The sequence below is a fragment of the Adelges cooleyi genome, unplaced genomic scaffold, assembly GCF_023614345.1.
Source record: "Adelges cooleyi isolate 19-005CV unplaced genomic scaffold, UGA_ACOO_1.1 ACOO_flye_CR_arks_rails_tigmint_CR_PRNA_30, whole genome shotgun sequence".
Classification (NCBI taxonomy): domain Eukaryota; kingdom Metazoa; phylum Arthropoda; class Insecta; order Hemiptera; family Adelgidae; genus Adelges; species Adelges cooleyi.
In genome coordinates this window covers 15,179,968-15,197,280 of record NW_026095971.1, presented here as the reverse complement: position 1 = coordinate 15,197,280, position 17,313 = coordinate 15,179,968, and the positions used below count along the sequence as shown (strand labels likewise).

Below are 17,313 nucleotides of genomic sequence, written 5' to 3'. Positions count from 1 at the left end.
AGCATGTAAACTGCTTAGTTTGTCTTGTCGAATACAGTTAATAAGTGAAGTCCTTTATTGCTGAATTTACGGAAGCGAAAAAAATGAATAAACGCCATTTGCCTTATCCTTTGGGTAAGTACATGAATTATCAAGAAACCAGTAGGTATCAAGAAAAAATGTTTATACACCTCATAGATTATTCAATTTCTAAAATAATACATACATACCTACAAAGAGTTTACTATTTAATCGTATTACACAATTACATATTATATATAGTTAAGAATTATTATTATTAATTTATACCTAGTATATTATATTTTGTACTCAATTACATTACAAATACATACTCAAATACATTTTAGGCCCTTACGCTACAGGCAGTGTTGAACTGATGACGGAATATAGTCCTGAAGGGTGCTTCTTCAGGATATTCTATCCCATAGACATCTCCCCTGAAAAGTTAGACGTAAGTATTCATTTTTGTTTCGACGTTATGTATATATTTATTTTAATACAACCTATTAACAAGTTTCACTAATATTTTAATAGCTTGTAAAACAAAACAGTGTAGTCAGTTTTTAATAGTACAAATTTTTAAATAGTTCTTAAAAAACTATAAATCTTGATTCTCGTTGTCTAGATTATCTAAATATTTAGGAGAAATATTCGATTTTCGAGAGAAAAGGTAAAATAACATTGTTACCAGCTAGATATAATAATATTGTATTTCCCTTCTCATTTAAGAAATCAACTTAAATTTAAATTAATTCAGGTCACGCATTTAGGATCTCTAATAATAAGACAGCTGTTACTTTAGACATTTTAAACCATTTTCATCCTTGTATTGGCCGGCAACACATTAAATACCTTATTGACTGCTCATATAAAACTATCTCAGCTATCTTTAAGATCGCTTTTTTCTGCTGTTAGGATGTTTGTAGCTTATTCACGATTCACTTTAAATAAGTTTATCATTATAAGACATTTTTAATTCTATAGACTTACACACAAACAATATAAATGTTCAATGTATGGTATTTATGAAACTCAATAATACTGAATAACTGTTATATTTAGAAATACTCGGACAAATGGGTACCATGGATGCCGCATGAAATGTATTTAAAAGGATTTGCTAATGCGAACAAAACACCGTTCTTCATATATAAACACGGCCAAACTTTAATAAGACAAAGTAAAAATAAAGTATTATATAAAATTCTTAATAACATTTTGTAGCAAGATCAAAAAATATGAATTATTATCTATAAAATGATATATTTAAGAAGTCAAACAATTAAAATTTGCGGCTAAAAGTCCTTACATCTCGATGTAAATAAATTAAATACATTAATACGCTTATAATATCAGGTTAAGTCCCCAATCAAACGAGCCTTTTGCTCTAAATATCACATCCAGTTTCAATGGTTGCCTTGCATAATATACAATGTATATTATTGTACATAGTTCATTACTCGATAACAAACAACAATATTTCTCATCGTTAAGTATCCAAAACCCCAAACAAGAACAGTTTAATTCCCTTCTTAAACCTCGTTTCGAGACATTAGTCTAACTTACCCTTCACTAAGGTTCCAAAAATAATAGCATCAAGTATTAACCTCCTATTTCTTGATTTTTTTCACTCAGTTTATAACCAGAACAAAGAGAAATGATATAAAAGATACTTTAACTAAAATTGTTGTCTAATGTATTATTTATTTAAAATTAATATATCCTAATTGAAAAATGTTGTAAGAACATTTTTAGTGAAAATGTGTTTACTGTATAATCTGATAAAGAATAGGAAGGTTTTTAAAAACACGGAACTAAATTAATTCATATTTATAACGCTAAAAATCGTATCAAATACTGTAAACAAATTTAAAGAAAAAACTTTTAAATAGTTTTCTGTAAAGTCTTAATTTTGTAGATTCGACATTTGTTTAATTAAGTCATCAATAATTTAATTATTAAAAATACAAGAAACGATGTTAGTAATAAGGATTATACAGAGGATTATATAATTCACATTATTTCTAATCGAAATTTTTATTTTATTTCTAGAACCGTATTTTATTCCGACTATTAGTAATGCACCATTATCACAAGCACAAAAATCGTATCCTTTGTTTATATTTTCCCATGGATATGCAGCCACTAAATTCTTGTGCTCAGAATATTGTAATTCAATAGCATCCTATGGCTTTGTAGTGGCCGCAGTTGAACACAGGTAAACATGAAATAATTTCTATATCAGCTACATGATCAATACTAATTACTAAAAACAACATATTATATTTTGATTAATTTCTCATCTTAAAATGATAAAATTGTAAAATTAAACTAAATCAGCTAATTATAGTAAAACAATTATGAACTATTCAAAAGTAGTTTTGCATTAAAGAGGCATTTTTCCTGTTCATTCGTTGTTAATTTACCAGTTGTATACTTTATTGAATATAATTAATTTTTAATTTTTATATGAATTTCCTACCCCAAAATATTAGTCTCAATCTCATATTTTCTTATAACGACATAGGTAATTCAATTATATATCCTTAACAGAAATGTATACCTTCACTTATTCAAGGTTTGCAGAATCTAAACAAAATATTTAGAAAATATGAGGTATACCGTATATGTGGGATAGATTTCTATTTAGTATTGTAATTTAAAATGTGTCATGATAATATAATAAAGGTTAATACAAACTCATCGTCATTCATCGACTAATAACATTAAACATTATCCTTAATTTAGAGATAAGTCTGCAGCCGCCACATACTATTACGATTCACCAGAGAGCGTACTGAATAAGAGTGAAACGTGGATAAAGTACGAGTCTTTGTACAAAACCTATGACGTACACCGTCATATAATCAGAAATAGCCAAGTTCGTAGGACATTTTTGATTACGGGTCAAAATAATATAACTTGATATCGGGAACTAATGTTTTTAGGTAAAAATCAGATGCAAAGAAATTTGTAAAGTCCTGGATATCTTGTCTGAAATGAACAATGGCGACCATGTTACAAATATACTAAATTCGCCGTTCGATTTGACACAGTTTAAAGTAGGAACAAAAACTTAACTAAAATATAAAAAGAAAATTTGAATTATTGCAACATGTGTATATACAGGGTAAACTGAGTATAGAAAATATAGTTATGTCAGGGTTTTCTTTTGGCGGAATGACATCGATATACGCTGCGGCCAATGACAACCGCATAAAGTAAGTATCAGCTTATGTATATTAACATCATAACGTAAGGGGCAAAGACGGAAAGTTCGAAAAAATAGACATTCGTTCAAACCATCTAATACTATCTATTCAATATAATAAGATATTATATTTATGGAATTAAAATCCCGTTTCCCTCTTCGCGAGACGGGCTCACAAACTTGACTATTTTTACAATATGTACCATATATACATTATATATATGGTCCTATGCTAAAATATTCAAGAATAGACCCTTGATGGAAATTATTTTATTGGGTCTATAAACCGGGTTTTGGATCAATTACGATAGTAAAATAACGGTTTATAAAACCAATCAAGTTTTTTGTAACTTAAAGTAAAAAAATTAAGAAATATGTAAAAAGTATACTCTGATAAGTAATACACTTTGGAACAACATTAGTTATATAAATTATAATTATATATGGTACACTCTTCAGTCTTCAGGGAAATCAATTTAACATAATATTTCTCTATTAATAACAAAACAAAGTATTTAGTATTGAATACTCGTTATATTTACTTTAATTTGTAATTTATTAAAACCTCCCTTTCACCCCTTAAATTTTGAATACTAATACTAATGCGGCATCTATAGTACTAAGATTCACAAAAATAATTTAAAACTGGACATAACCAGTCAAGATTTTCAGTAAGTACCTTGATTTTCCTTGATTTTTTAATGTAATAAATAATATTTGTTTCCATTTGAGTTTAAAAAGTCAATACAATTCAGGAAAAAGTAATCATTAAAAAACAATGTAAAATAAAACTTAAAGAATATAAACTAGAATATTTTTGATAAAATAAACTACTAAGTTCACTATATCTTACTATTATCTAATTATCTTACTATTATCTATTTATAATACTATTATCTTAGAAAATGAGTGGACTTCTATAAATTGATCACTCTATAGTCAATTTACTATAACAAAATAATACGTAATTTTTATAAATTTCAGTATTACATAAATAATTTTTTGACAGTAAATTATTTACTGATAATTCATGTTTTTAAATAGAGTGATGTATAGTATTCTGGTATCTAGATAATCGTATTTAACTTTTTTATTCTTAAATATTTACAGAGCTGCTATTATTGTTGACGGCTGGATGTCTCCATTAAAATGTGTACCACTTATGAGCATAAAACAACCCATATTGTTTCTTAATTCACAAACGTTTCACTTGCCATCAAACGTAGCCATGCTTCGCAAGTACTTTTATTCCGAAGGAATACGAGAGTTGTACACAATTAAAAACACCTCACATGAAAACCACACAGATTCACCTTACATTTGGGGTTACTGGTTAGGTCCGTTTATGTGGAATAAAATGAACTCTACAAAGGTGTTGAGAATACAAAGCAGTTTGACAGTAAAATTTTTACATGACCATACAGGTATGTAAATTACAATATAATATTATGTTGTTAACAAGATTAAAAATAGATTAATATACATATTTTATTATATAGGTTACCCAGAAAGCTGTGAAAATGCAGAGGCGTACATAAAAGAAAACCGTGATAGACATTTTGTCGACTATATTATTTGTTGTGCCAAAAAGTACAGAACAAAATCTGATTTTGATGAACTCGATGAAGTTTAATAGCCAAATAAAATAAGTTTTCTTGTATAAAATTTGAAAAAAGACCTTTAGAATTGCAATCAAGAAACAAATATTGTTTTTTTTAAATATGTACACATTATTAACAATTAATAGTCAGTCATATTTATTTTTAAAAATTGTTTCATAATAATAATCAATAAATTTAAAAAGATATTATTCTTTGGTTCTAAATTAGTGTTAATAAATAAATTATTCAAAAGATTTGAACATAGGTAATATACAATGTAGTTACACAATAAGCCATGGGAAAGGCATTGTCAAATATTAAACATCATTATTATTTGAAAAAGGAAGACACAAACATGAGATAAATTAATTGACACAGCATTACTTTTACTTGTAAATAGTTAGGAAATGCCTGTGACAACGTAGTTGTGATACAAAGTCACTAACATTTACTTTATCACGTTCTTCACTTCTAGGCCGACGTTCATACAACATCACTAAAGTCACTCTCAAATCAACAGCAGCTAACAAATATGCACCCTGAAACGAAATTACAAAATTAATTATAAGGCACATTATTATTAGGCTTTTTTTACCAATTAATCTCTGCGTTAACACCACAGACCATCGGCTTAAGACACATTATAATATATTTATGTTAACATAACAAACATTAGAAGGCATTAAAGAAAAGAATGAGTTTCAAATTAGCGTGATCACACTAACAACATACTGAGGGTTATCTGTCTGTTACGAGCGCTAATCTTGCTACCGTAAAACGCGTATACTACTATATACAAAATAATACTACATATTACAAAAAATATTATAATTTTAATAGTGAAGGGTATCCTATACTTAACCACATACATTCAAATATACTCCAAGTTTTTATTAGTTAGCTATTATAAGCTATCAATCTCATGTATGCGTCTTTTGATCTGCCATATTCCATTCTTACCAGTTTAGTTTAAAAATGAAACACAGTTTAACAATGCATAAAATATTATCTATACTAAAGTGTAAAGCCAAATCAATGGGAATGTCAAAAGTGTGTTAAAAAAATATTTAAAACTTACAGTCGAAAAATTTGCCCATATGACCTTATTGAATGACTTATCTGCATCAATTTTATCTGATATTAGTTGTTCAATAGTATCTAAATGAACAGGAACCTATTCAACAAAATTCTTTAATTAATATACACATAAATGATTTATTTACAAAAAACTTCATACATTTTAGATACAATACTATACCTTTGGATAACTGAGCATTACTTGGTGTTTAATGTATGGATCTAATGGTTCCTTAGTAGGACTACAATAACCAGGACCTCTATAGTCTGTTAAACCAAAAGAACTAAATACTAATATCACAGCTTGTGCTTCAGATTTTTTTTGTAACTGTTGCATTCTGAAACGTTCAAAATCTTTAAAATTTGTTTAACTTAAAAATATATTTACGTACTTGGAAAAAAAATGAACATTGTGTGTGTTACACAAGTTTTTCATGTCTTGTAAGGTGCTTTGTTGCAAAAGTATTGCGTAGAAATACAAAGTAAATTTTGAAAGTGTTAAATGTTTAAATTTTTTATGCCATAAAAATAATGCTGGAAATGTATTTTTGTTTAAAAATGATGAACCAAATCGCCATGTCTAAAAATTATTTTAAGCTTAGAATAGTATAATAATTATCATTAGTTACACTTTCTTGTAGCATAAGATTAAGCCAGAACATGTATGATTTAAATCTCATCCCTCTCAAAATAGCAATAGTAGATACACAAAATGTTTAAAAAATATATAATATACTTAATATATTAAACTTAGCCCAGGGAACATAGACATACATTATAATCATTGGCATAGGCGCAAATACGGGGGGGCTAGGGTGGGCTTAGCCCCCCCAAAAAAATTAGGTTATGCATACAATTTTGAAATACAAAAATATATTTACTTATATATATATTATAAAAAAATGTCTAGCCCCCCCAAATTAAAAATTGAAATTGCGCCTATGATCATTGATGCAACTAGAGTGGGTGCTGAAGAAGTTAATCTTTTAAAAAAAGTCTAAAAGCTCCCTTAGAATTTTAGAAAAAATTATAAACCATACTCAAGGGTTGTGTCCGTTTGGCTGCTGACATTTTTTTAGACCCTGAACGAAATTAGAAGGATTTAACTTCCCCAGCACCCCCTCTAATTGCACCTATGTCTATAATACACTAAAATAAGTCAAATCATAATATTGTAGATGTTATGTAAAAAAAAATTTTAGGATGAATTTTAATTTATACAAATTTGTTTTTATTTGTGACCTTTTATTAATATCTTAATTTTACTGTTTTTATTGTATTTAATTAATTTTTACCTCCTTATTTTGAAAGCATTTTTCCCATACATAAAATATATCACAACCTCTTTTTAAATTTATTAATGCTTCTATATACCTCCAGTTTTCTAAATTATCATGACATTTGAATAAATATTTTAGACAATCATGTTCATACCTACAAATAAAAGTCTATAAAGTATTTTCTTTAAACAAACAGAAACAATAAAAACACTTCACTTATTTACTGTAAAATTTTCAGAATGTCGTCTATTGGAGATTGATGGTTATAATGATTTTGAATTAGTTCAGCCTTTTCTGTTAGCTCACTAAAATCTATGAAAGTGTTTGCAGATCCAATGGTGTATATTTTATCATACAATTCAAGAAGTTTAAGTCTGACAGACATATAATACAGAAGAGATGTAATTAATTGTATCACATGGCCATTGGTTACTAGCAGTTTCAGTTTTTCCAAGTCTTGAATTAAAGTTTTGTACACAAATCTAAGATAATTCTGCAAATATTGAATTATTAAAATAGGTTTTTTCATCCAAATACAAGTGTAATATTTATAATACAAAATACTTCATCATCTCTTCGAACAAACATTTTGCTCTTTGATGGTACAAAATTGGTATCGGAATAATTCTTTTCCGCTAAAGCAAAATCACATAAAATATCAAACAATGACTTTGGCCAAGTATAACTTAGTAACATAGTACGCTGCTTTTCCTTGAATTAGATAAGTAATTGTATATTAGTAATAAATAATACAATGCAAACATGTAAGTATAGGGCCGTTAGAATATTAAGGATTTTCGGTAGATTAAATTATGATCATACAAATTTGATACTACACTCCCCTCTTCACTCTTTAAACATAATGAAAACAATAGACCCTGTACATACATAAATATAAATGTATAAATAAATATTAAATACCATAAAGTCTTTTGCTCTATCGTAATTAGATTGAGATAAATGCACGAAAAATGTATGGATAATTTCTTCTTGGTTGGACATTTTTCTTAATAAATAAGTAAAAAATTATGATTAAAAACATTAAAAAAAATTATAATTTTAATAGCTGTTTATTTCTACAGCAGACTACAACCAACTTAATACATTAACCTACATATATATAAAATATTTAATAATACGCTAAACAACATATTACCAGGCCCCGGACACTGATAAAAAATAATTTATTATTTTAAATAATGATAAGAATAATGATAAAGATTTTCCATTAATCGCAAGTAGGTACCATAGATCTATAAAGATATGGACTGCGCCTCCCACACACACCGCCTATACTGCCGCGTTATGAACAACGTTAGAAAGAGATAGATAGAGTTGTAAGGTTGTCCATGGAATAAAAATTAAAAAGACATGGAATAATAATAATTTTTATATATATGACAATACACCAAATGGAAATATATAATAATTAAATCATATTTAATTATTATTTATCATTGTGTTATACGAAGTTGTAAAGCATTTAAGGATATGTATTTCATTATTTTGTCGGGTATCTTTATAGGTCTATGGTAGGTGCACACAGATACACTATATATAATATATCAAAATTGTCCAAACATTAATTAAAAGCCGTTTCTACGAATATGAACTTTCAACATATGATGATTAAAATAAAATTGAAAAATTAATAACCTTGCAGGCGTAAATAGTTTTTTTTTTTTTTGGGCAACGTACATAGATCTTTTACATATTATACCTTATACCATTGAGTATAACTTATACAGAGTATTATTATTTATTACCTAGTGACCTTATACGTATCTATGACAACATACTATAATAATACTACACATACTTCTAAATAAATCCACCTTGACCAATACGTTAAATACTTGATTGTAAAAAATGATAATTAAATGTTAATTTTTTTCAAATTCTAGATAATATAAACCGGTGGCATGGTATGGAAAACAAATATATCTCCATGAATTATAACCCAAAATTCTTCAAGTTGACCAAATTTTTAAAAATTAATGATAACAGTTTTATAATTGATAACAATTTAAACTTTTTACAATTTACTCTAATCCTTATAATAATAAATAATTTAATATTTATACTTAAGTCGCTTATTTCTGATATATTTTAGTGGCTGATTTCTGTCTATGTTATACAGTTGTAGTTTGTAAACTATTTTATTGTTTCCGAGTAGTAAATTATTTATAAACTATTTTCTTATGTTATAAGTAACAGAGTAAATTATGTATAAGTTAAATTGGAGGTTTACTTATACTCGATGTTTCTTACCTGCAATTTTTTTTGATAAAAATGTGCACGATGTAGCTGGAACTGGAATTTTAAACAACAAGAAAGTAGGCGGCTGGCAGGGTGTAAAAAATGCCTTCAAACACGAGTAAAGATTTAATATCATCTATTTATTTTTTAAAACACTACTTTATTTAATAAAATATATATCTTATTTTTAGTGATGATGGAAATCCATCTGCAGATATTAGAGCTATAACATCAACGATATGTTATAGTGCATTATTAGGTGGTGTGTACGGAAGTTTTTCATATAGTAAACGAGCATATGATGATTTTTTTGCCAAAAATCAAGCAACCCTCTTTCAAAATCAATTTGAAGCGAAAGTAATAAAATTAAAACTACAATAATACTAAAACTATATTAATTTATTTAATTCTCTATACAAATAAAATTCCTATAGTATACCTAATATAATTTTTAAAAAAATGATATAAATCCGATCTCTACAAATCAGGAATTCCTTATTTCCGTAGAGCATGTTTTAAAAGCAAAAAGACACCATCACCTATGTATAATTATAATATTAAAATTTTGATTAATTGTTAATCAAATAATCCAGAATTAACTCATACTATATTAATTTTTTATTTTTAGGCAAAACTTCAATCTGCTGTTAGTTTAGCTATGGCAAGAGGCATATTTAAATGGGGAACAAGAATTGGTATATTTTGTGGTTGTTTTGTGTAAGCATTACCAATTGTTCACTGTTGAAAATTAAATTAACTATCAAAAACAAATTTAGCTATAATCTTGATAATCAAATTCTTATGAATGGTTCTAATAACAAATATTTAATATAATATTACACATTATATTGATTTTTACTATGTGTATTTCAGGACCATTGTAACTGTCATGAATGCCTACTTAAATGATGTATCAGCTCTTAGCTATTTAACTGCTGGAGTTATTATTGGTGGAGTCGCTAGAATAAGTTTAGGGATCAGAGGTTTAATTATTGGATCCACATTGGGTAAATTATTTTTTTATATGTGATTTTTTTAAGATTAAAAAAATATTTATAGAACAATTTTCCACTTATTTTATCTTATCAAGTTATATTCTTGAAATAAATAAAATTACATTATAATATAGAACACAAAAATTATTTATTGTTTCTGTATTAATATCTGCTAGGAACAATTACTATGGTGTAGTATAATTTGTATGCATTTTTAGTATTCTGCATTTACATACATAAATATCATTATTAATGAAAAAATAAAGAATAATTATTTATAAGTTATAACTATGGTAGATATATACAGGCCATTGCACATTATCTCAAACTGTTTTACATTTTCTGAAATAAAATAGCAGTATAACGGATATCAATTTTACTATAAATTTTACCATCCCTGTGGATAAGGGAGAAAGAATTCTTCCAAGTGTCTCACACCTGTCGTAAAAGGCGACTAAAGTTATGTTGAAGCCGAACGCTAAATGGCCTTTTTACAGGACCACTTCACTTGAGACACACCTTTCCCCGGCCCGCAATTAGCGCACAGCGCTACTAGTTGGTCCGCGGTCGTATGGGAGCCCTTCGGGGTGAACTGCTTAAACCAAGGGTATGCTTATACCCTTGCCTATATACTTTACTACTACTGTATATTTTACCGTGTACTTATATACTTGATTTTGATTGTCAGCCTGTTACGCTAACATATTTGATGAAGAAGGGGTATATGTGCAATAACCTTGTATATTTCAATCATGGTTATAACTAATTTATATTATAACTAATACCTATTAAATATTATTCATTACAGGAGGTTTTTTGGGCATAATAGTTGGATGGACTACTTTATTATTGTTAAAATTTTCTCCTTTAAGCATGGAAGAACTAAAAGAATGGCAAAACCAATCTGAGAAAGAAAGAGAAGCGTAAGTATTTTTAAATTTAACTCAATTTAAAAATTATAGTTGTTACCTAATAATTGGATTTTCTTTTTCAGATTTTTCATTAAAGAAGCAAAAGAGTCTATTGTATTCCAATATGATCGACCTACTGTGTTGGTGGAACACGATAAAAGGATAGAAGGTCAAACATCTACTGAAAACGATATTACAAATAAATAATAAGTACATAGTTTGTTTTATTTACATCTATCACAGAAAATTATAATTCAAAATTTATAAGTACAATATATATATATATATCATAAATGTTGGTTATAATAAAAAAATAATAATATAAAAAAACCTATTAAACTACTAACGAGTGGTGTATTAGTACGACTATTACTCGATACGTATGGATGTGCTCCACCTACAAATGGCCACCATTTATCTAACGTACTTATTATGTCCTCATCACTAGAATTTACTTTGATTCCTTCTCCTAAATCATTACTATGGTTATATTTATTTATATCTGATTTAGATGGCACATTATTATCAATATCTGAAAATGAAAGGAATTCGTTTGCATCATAATTTCCACATTTTGGATATCCTGGAGGTGGTGGAGGCATATCGGAGTCTTCACCAATTTTAAATACAGTTGCCATTCCTACTTCAACATGAAATTCTATATGGCAATGAAATAACCAATAACCTAAAATTACGAGAAGTCATAAAATAAATTAAAATTTTCATAATTATTATTTCATATAAATACATTACCAGGATTATCGGCTATGAACCGTACTATTGTGAATCCGCCATCAGGTACTGTTACTGTATCTTTAAGAGGAGCATTACGTAAATTTCGCATAATTTTTCCTGCTTTGTCCAATTTTTCTATTTCTTCAGCAGAAGTATGGTTTCCTACTCTATCTATCGCAATAACCCTAAATGGATGTCCATGTAAATGAAATGGATGGTTTGCATTGAATGTAACTCCTAAAATAAAATCGTAAAGTAATAACAATGTGTTAAAAATATTAATAACTTTTGTTCCCTTTTATTTACCTTTATCTATAAGAAACAATTCAACAACTGATCCCAAAGGCACCTTAATTATATTAGTGCATTCGCAAAATTCCCTTGAACAATTTTTCTTTATATTGTCACAGCTCATATCAGGTTTTATCATTTCTCTTTGAGATAGTAATGGGAATGATTGTAATTTAAAAGTCATTTTATTTATTTGTGGGGTATAAAGACGTTCTGATTTATGTAAAACTAACAAAAACAAACATTCCAATTATATATATATATATATATATATAGGTAATCATATTATACAGTACTCTCTTAATTCCACATTTACCTTGTTTAAATCCATATAACATTGGCTTATGGTAGTGTGGATTATCAATGGAATAAAAATCATAAGACATATATAGCGTTACATCTGGTTTTAACACTAGTCGACGATCATTTACCAATTCTGTTGCATCTTCTAATTCTGACACAGTAGCAGAGTCCATTAAACCGGGTCCTTTATTTAATGCGTTCAGTTGCTATAATAACAGTTTTAAGCACAAATTTACTTAATCTTAAGAAATATTTTTGTAATGTGAATAACTTGTAATACTTACGATTCCAGGGTTCTCAGAATTCTCGTATGTAGGTTCACCAGGAGGTTCATCGTCATCAGCTCCTTCATAGTGTAAAATAGCCACTTCAAATGCGCTGTTAAACCGTTCATCACAGTCCATCAGACCTCTAAAACGCATCCAATAGTTTCCAATTTCGGATGTGGCTTCTAATACAAAGTCCCAACGTTCGCCGGCATAGCTGACAAATGAGTCAACTGAAATTATGTACATATTATAATATTGTTAGTCTTTTTTGTGTTGAATGAAATATAGTGCTGTTATAAAACTATCATTTTGTTTAATGTTGATTGAATTACCTACGACTGGCCGAATGTTATACCCGTCTGTGGCAATAACTGTGAATGTATGATTATCTATGCTCATTACGATTGGACAATTTAAGAATCCGGCGTTTATCACTCTGAACCTGTATCGTTTTCCCTGAAATCCAAAATCATAAAAGTAATGTAAAAGTACAGTTGAGCTTTTTATTATAAATTCAACATTTTTAGTTTTTTGAACCTCACTTCAGTAAGACAGAGTAACACCGATCAGTTTAGTTGAGTATTGTTCTAGTCTAGTTTAAGACTGAGAAAGCTTAATTTTACTGTAATAATCATACAAATGAGGGCTTAAGGCCAGAATAGCTTAAACCACAAAAAATGTAATTTCGTGTTATTGCATTAATTTATATAATATACAAGCTGTCCCGACCCGGCGTTGCCAGGGCTTAGTAAAATAATTACAAATAAGATTTTAAAAAAGTCAGTACTCCATTTTAGGTTGTAAATAGTAAACTTTAGCATACCCCGTCTCGGTTTTTTTTAAGATCTTCATATGTACATTACATTATATTAATTATGTCCCCCTATTACTCAAGGGTCCCAGTTCCGATCGTGAAAATGTTTAATAGCGTCCCCAGAATCTGTCTGTTGACATTTGCATGTCTTAGCTCTGGCACATAACCCTGGCAAATAACCGAAAAAAGCGTTACCACACGGAGATGAGGTTGGGGACGGGAGATAGGGGTGAGAACTAGCCGGTACATAACCGAAAAAAAGTGTTACCGAAAAAAGCGTTACGCTGTTATCTGATATGAGATAAGATAACATATGTTGTACGTTCAACGTTCAAAATATAACTAAATAATAAATTCAAAATAGTTGAATTCTCTATGTTAAGTTACTTTTGGCCAGATAATAAATACTACAATTTTAGCTAGAAACTTGATTGTACATAATTTTTTAATCTCCTTGGCCTTATGCTGTAACTGGAAGCTCCATATATATATTTTTTTTTTAATTATAATTCTACAACTAATATAAATTTATTCGGTACTTCAACGAGACATGAAAATGCTCTTTCGTGGTTGCATACTCGGCTGAAAAACTTTTTTCTTTAATCATCACCTACCATTCGCTCGAGTACCGTGGTTACCATGGTTACATACCAAATTTTTATTTTGGGTTAACAAGGGTCCCAGTCCCAGTCCCAGTCCAGTCCCAGATCCAGTTCCAATCGTGAAAATGTTTAATAGCGTCCTCAGAATTGTGGTACATAGAATCTGCCTGTTCCTTTAATCATCCTCTACCATTTGCTCAAGTACCATGGTTACCATGGATACAAACGAAGTGTTTATTTTGGATTAGCAACTAAAAATATTTCGTAGGTATTTAAAGTACAAAATTCGTGTATGAGGCCACCCTTAGGGGTAGAATTTTCGAAAAGTACTATGCCAGAAATCTTCGAGGGAGTGTACTCAACTTCCAAAAGTTTTATGGCGATCGGATGAATGGTGTACTAATGCCTAAAAGTCAGACAAACATATGTAGGTATATATTAAAACCTTAAAGAAAATTGATCCGCTAAATGACAGAATTTTGTTTTGGAATTAGCATTTAAAAAATTATAATTGGCTTTTTCTTGAATAATAGATTTGTGGGTTAGGCTTTTCTGGCGTCATGCGACTCATCAAATAATTTATGTTACTACTATGTAGGTTTAAAATGTTCGGTTGCTTTATTTGTTTTATTATAATAGCATCACATGCGCAGTGCGCTCATTGTCTCTGTTATAAGAAAGAAGAAGAAGACTCACTCTGGTTACGTCGAACTTCTCCAGGGGCGTACGTACATCGTCTTCAAACCACCCTTTCCGTCCATGTCCGTTTATCAACAATGTGTCAGGCTTGTTGTCGCCCGATCCATGGTGATGCGCCAAGAACTTGCGTATGCCCAACTCGTGCACCCAATCGACAATGGTGATCACATGCTCATCTATGTCGTACATATCCTTGTGCGTATCGCGCTCCTTGGGTCCGCGAACGATGAACGATCCAAAAACGCCATCACCCCGCTGGCACCCAGAATGCGAGTGCCAAAAGTGTGTGCCTTCATTATCGGCCACGTACGAGTACCGGAACGACGAATGCGGTGGCACCGGACACTGCGTCACGTACGGTACGCCGTCCATATACGGCGAGTTTCTTTGATGGTGACCGTGCCAGTGAATCGATGTAGATTCCTCCATCATCGCGTTTTCTACTGTCACCGCTACAGTATCTCCCAAACACACCTAAAATATGTCATCGGTAACCGTTTTATTAGGCGAATACATTATGATTCGCACTACATACTAGGATATAGGTGATAGGTTAGAACGCATATATCTACACCTGTCTAGTTTCACGTAGTAGGATGTTAAATTTTGAAATTTTAGATACAAAATATTTTAAAATACATTATTATTTGCAAATTTTATTTTACGAAAAATCTATTTGGTCATTGGTTATTATGCTTTAGTAAATTAATTGGTGTTCGGCCAGTATAATTGGACACTTCCTTATACAAATTAATTTATTTGTACGGTTTCAAAAGAAGTCAACAATGGTTGAAGGCAATCCATCTATACAGTAGCTACTACGTAAAGAAAATTCAAGTTCACCGCACATTCAACGATACAGGTATTGAACAGTACACGAACATTGCGGAAAAGCCCATCCTGTCATTGTACTGTGTGCACCGTAACCGATTTTAACATAGTCAATACTCAATAGTGTAACTAATGAAGCTTATTAACAAGGAAGAGTTATCATAAAGAGTTATTGGCAATGGATGAATGATTAGGTATGATATTCCTCCTTGAAATAGACATATTAATTATGTGCTAGCGTGTTCAAATTGTATCAAAACTTTTTCAATGTAAACTTATTTGCAATATGCTCGTATTCAAATTTTCAAAGTAAAGCTATTTTAAACAAAGAACGCTCGTCCATTGTTGAAAACCCAATTACGCGTTCTATATCAATGACACCGGTCGTTCCACGTTGGACTCCGGCGATACAACCATTGATCGTGCACGGGTTACATTATGGATTGTCTATCGTCGTTGACATTAGATAAAGCTTTTCAACCGAAAAATGTAAGCTAATTTGTTTTTTTTTTTGGACGTGGGAAAAACAACAGTTGGCGTGATTTTGAGCGTACACAATTTATTTACTTGTATTGAAGGTCCTGGGAGACTTCTATTAATGACAATAATCGGTTTCCCAACGCCATCAGCCGGCACACAGTCGGCCCTGTAACAGTCCGTCATGTTGAACGGACAGTCGTAACACGCCTTGCTCATTGTGTAGTACCATTCAACTTTGAAATGGTATTCGCATAATTTGGACAGTCCGTTTACAACACATTCTCTCTCGCAAGGATGGACCTGCCGGTCCCACTGTGCAATGACGATGGTCAACGTCAACTGCAAGACCAACGATAACAGTACCAACGTGTAGGGTGATTTCATTTTTCTTCTATTTTCATCTCCTTTCAAAACGAATTAAGCTAAAGAAAAACGTAAGGATTAAACATAATTCCAATTAAGATAGTTTAGAATTTAGACTAGACGATACAATTATAGTTGTCATTATAACTATAAATCCCAACTCAACCTGTATAATTGGAAGAAATTAAACAATTTTCTACTATTTAAAAAGCTAATATGACATAAGTATAAGCTTGACGTTTATTTTATACTTTTTTTAGTAAGAGTAGGTAGAATTTGTGTAGGCGTTAGTCGTACCTTACTAAAACTTTATAAATAGGTATGTATTTACAATAATAATATTATATATAAAATAGTTACACACGTTTTTATCAGTACCTAACCATATGTTTAGTGTCTATAATAAAGAATTTATGTTTATAGACTCTTTAGTTTTATTGTCTACAATAGTACTATGTAAGTACATTAATATTGTTCTATCGGGATAAGCAAGTACCTACTTAGATTTTAGCTAATCGATACAATTTTAAACACATTAAATAAGCAACGCTAATGCTGAATATACAGATGGTCTGTGCGTGATTGTAAACTA

General features: G+C 29.7%; 4 protein-coding genes across 10 annotated transcripts in view; 2 read left to right on the top strand and 2 right to left on the bottom strand.

The window, feature by feature from the left end:
- On the top strand, positions 1 to 4,928 carry LOC126838966 (platelet-activating factor acetylhydrolase-like). The gene is made up of 9 exons (XM_050573795.1): positions 1 to 114; positions 348 to 451; positions 1,063 to 1,180; positions 2,053 to 2,218; positions 2,749 to 2,881; positions 2,949 to 3,062; positions 3,130 to 3,221; positions 4,322 to 4,635; positions 4,711 to 4,928. Exons 1-9 carry the CDS (start codon positions 84 to 86, stop codon positions 4,842 to 4,844), a joined length of 1,206 nt encoding a protein of 401 aa, XP_050429752.1. The 5' UTR covers positions 1 to 83; the 3' UTR covers positions 4,845 to 4,928.
- Positions 327 to 8,356, bottom strand: LOC126838965 (KICSTOR subunit 2-like). 3 transcript variants are annotated; one of them, XM_050573793.1, is made up of 9 exons: positions 8,091 to 8,356; positions 7,734 to 7,880; positions 7,394 to 7,662; positions 7,185 to 7,323; positions 6,282 to 6,469; positions 6,071 to 6,227; positions 5,891 to 5,986; positions 5,197 to 5,351; positions 327 to 437 (listed from the first exon to the last, which is right to left on the bottom strand). In XM_050573793.1, exons 1-8 carry the CDS (start codon positions 8,169 to 8,171, stop codon positions 5,199 to 5,201), a joined length of 1,230 nt encoding a protein of 409 aa, XP_050429750.1. In that variant the 5' UTR covers positions 8,172 to 8,356; the 3' UTR covers positions 327 to 437; positions 5,197 to 5,198. The 3 variants fall into 3 exon arrangements, with proteins under 3 accessions (XP_050429750.1, XP_050429751.1, XP_050429749.1); XM_050573792.1 differs by lacking the exon at positions 327 to 437 and having other exon boundaries at positions 4,133 to 5,351; XM_050573794.1 differs by lacking the exons at positions 327 to 437; positions 8,091 to 8,356 and having other exon boundaries at positions 4,130 to 5,351; positions 7,727 to 7,839.
- Positions 8,357 to 9,203: 847 nt separating this feature from the next.
- On the top strand, positions 9,204 to 13,239 carry LOC126839274 (RPII140-upstream gene protein). Its single transcript, XM_050574480.1, has 7 exons — positions 9,204 to 9,546; positions 9,620 to 9,785; positions 10,057 to 10,145; positions 10,302 to 10,435; positions 11,232 to 11,346; positions 11,418 to 11,544; positions 12,956 to 13,239. Exons 1-6 carry the CDS (start codon positions 9,395 to 9,397, stop codon positions 11,539 to 11,541), a joined length of 780 nt encoding a protein of 259 aa, XP_050430437.1. The 5' UTR covers positions 9,204 to 9,394; the 3' UTR covers positions 11,542 to 11,544; positions 12,956 to 13,239.
- The window catches only part of LOC126839273 (uncharacterized), a 26,213-nt gene continuing 20,438 nt past the window's right edge, over positions 11,539 to 17,313 (bottom strand). For all 5 annotated transcript variants that reach the window (XM_050574475.1, XM_050574476.1, XM_050574474.1 and 2 more), the window contains 8 exons: positions 16,446 to 16,780; positions 15,045 to 15,521; positions 13,265 to 13,388; positions 12,948 to 13,162; positions 12,677 to 12,869; positions 12,376 to 12,588; positions 12,088 to 12,306; positions 11,539 to 12,019 (listed from right to left, as the gene is read on the bottom strand). In XM_050574475.1, the coding sequence (XP_050430432.1) occupies positions 11,622 to 12,019; positions 12,088 to 12,306; positions 12,376 to 12,588; positions 12,677 to 12,869; positions 12,948 to 13,162; positions 13,265 to 13,388; positions 15,045 to 15,521; positions 16,446 to 16,742 (2,136 nt within the window). In that variant the 5' untranslated portion in view covers positions 16,743 to 16,780 and the 3' untranslated portion in view covers positions 11,539 to 11,621. The remainder of the gene's footprint in view (positions 12,020 to 12,087; positions 12,307 to 12,375; positions 12,589 to 12,676; positions 12,870 to 12,947; positions 13,163 to 13,264; positions 13,389 to 15,044; positions 15,522 to 16,445; positions 16,781 to 17,313) is intronic.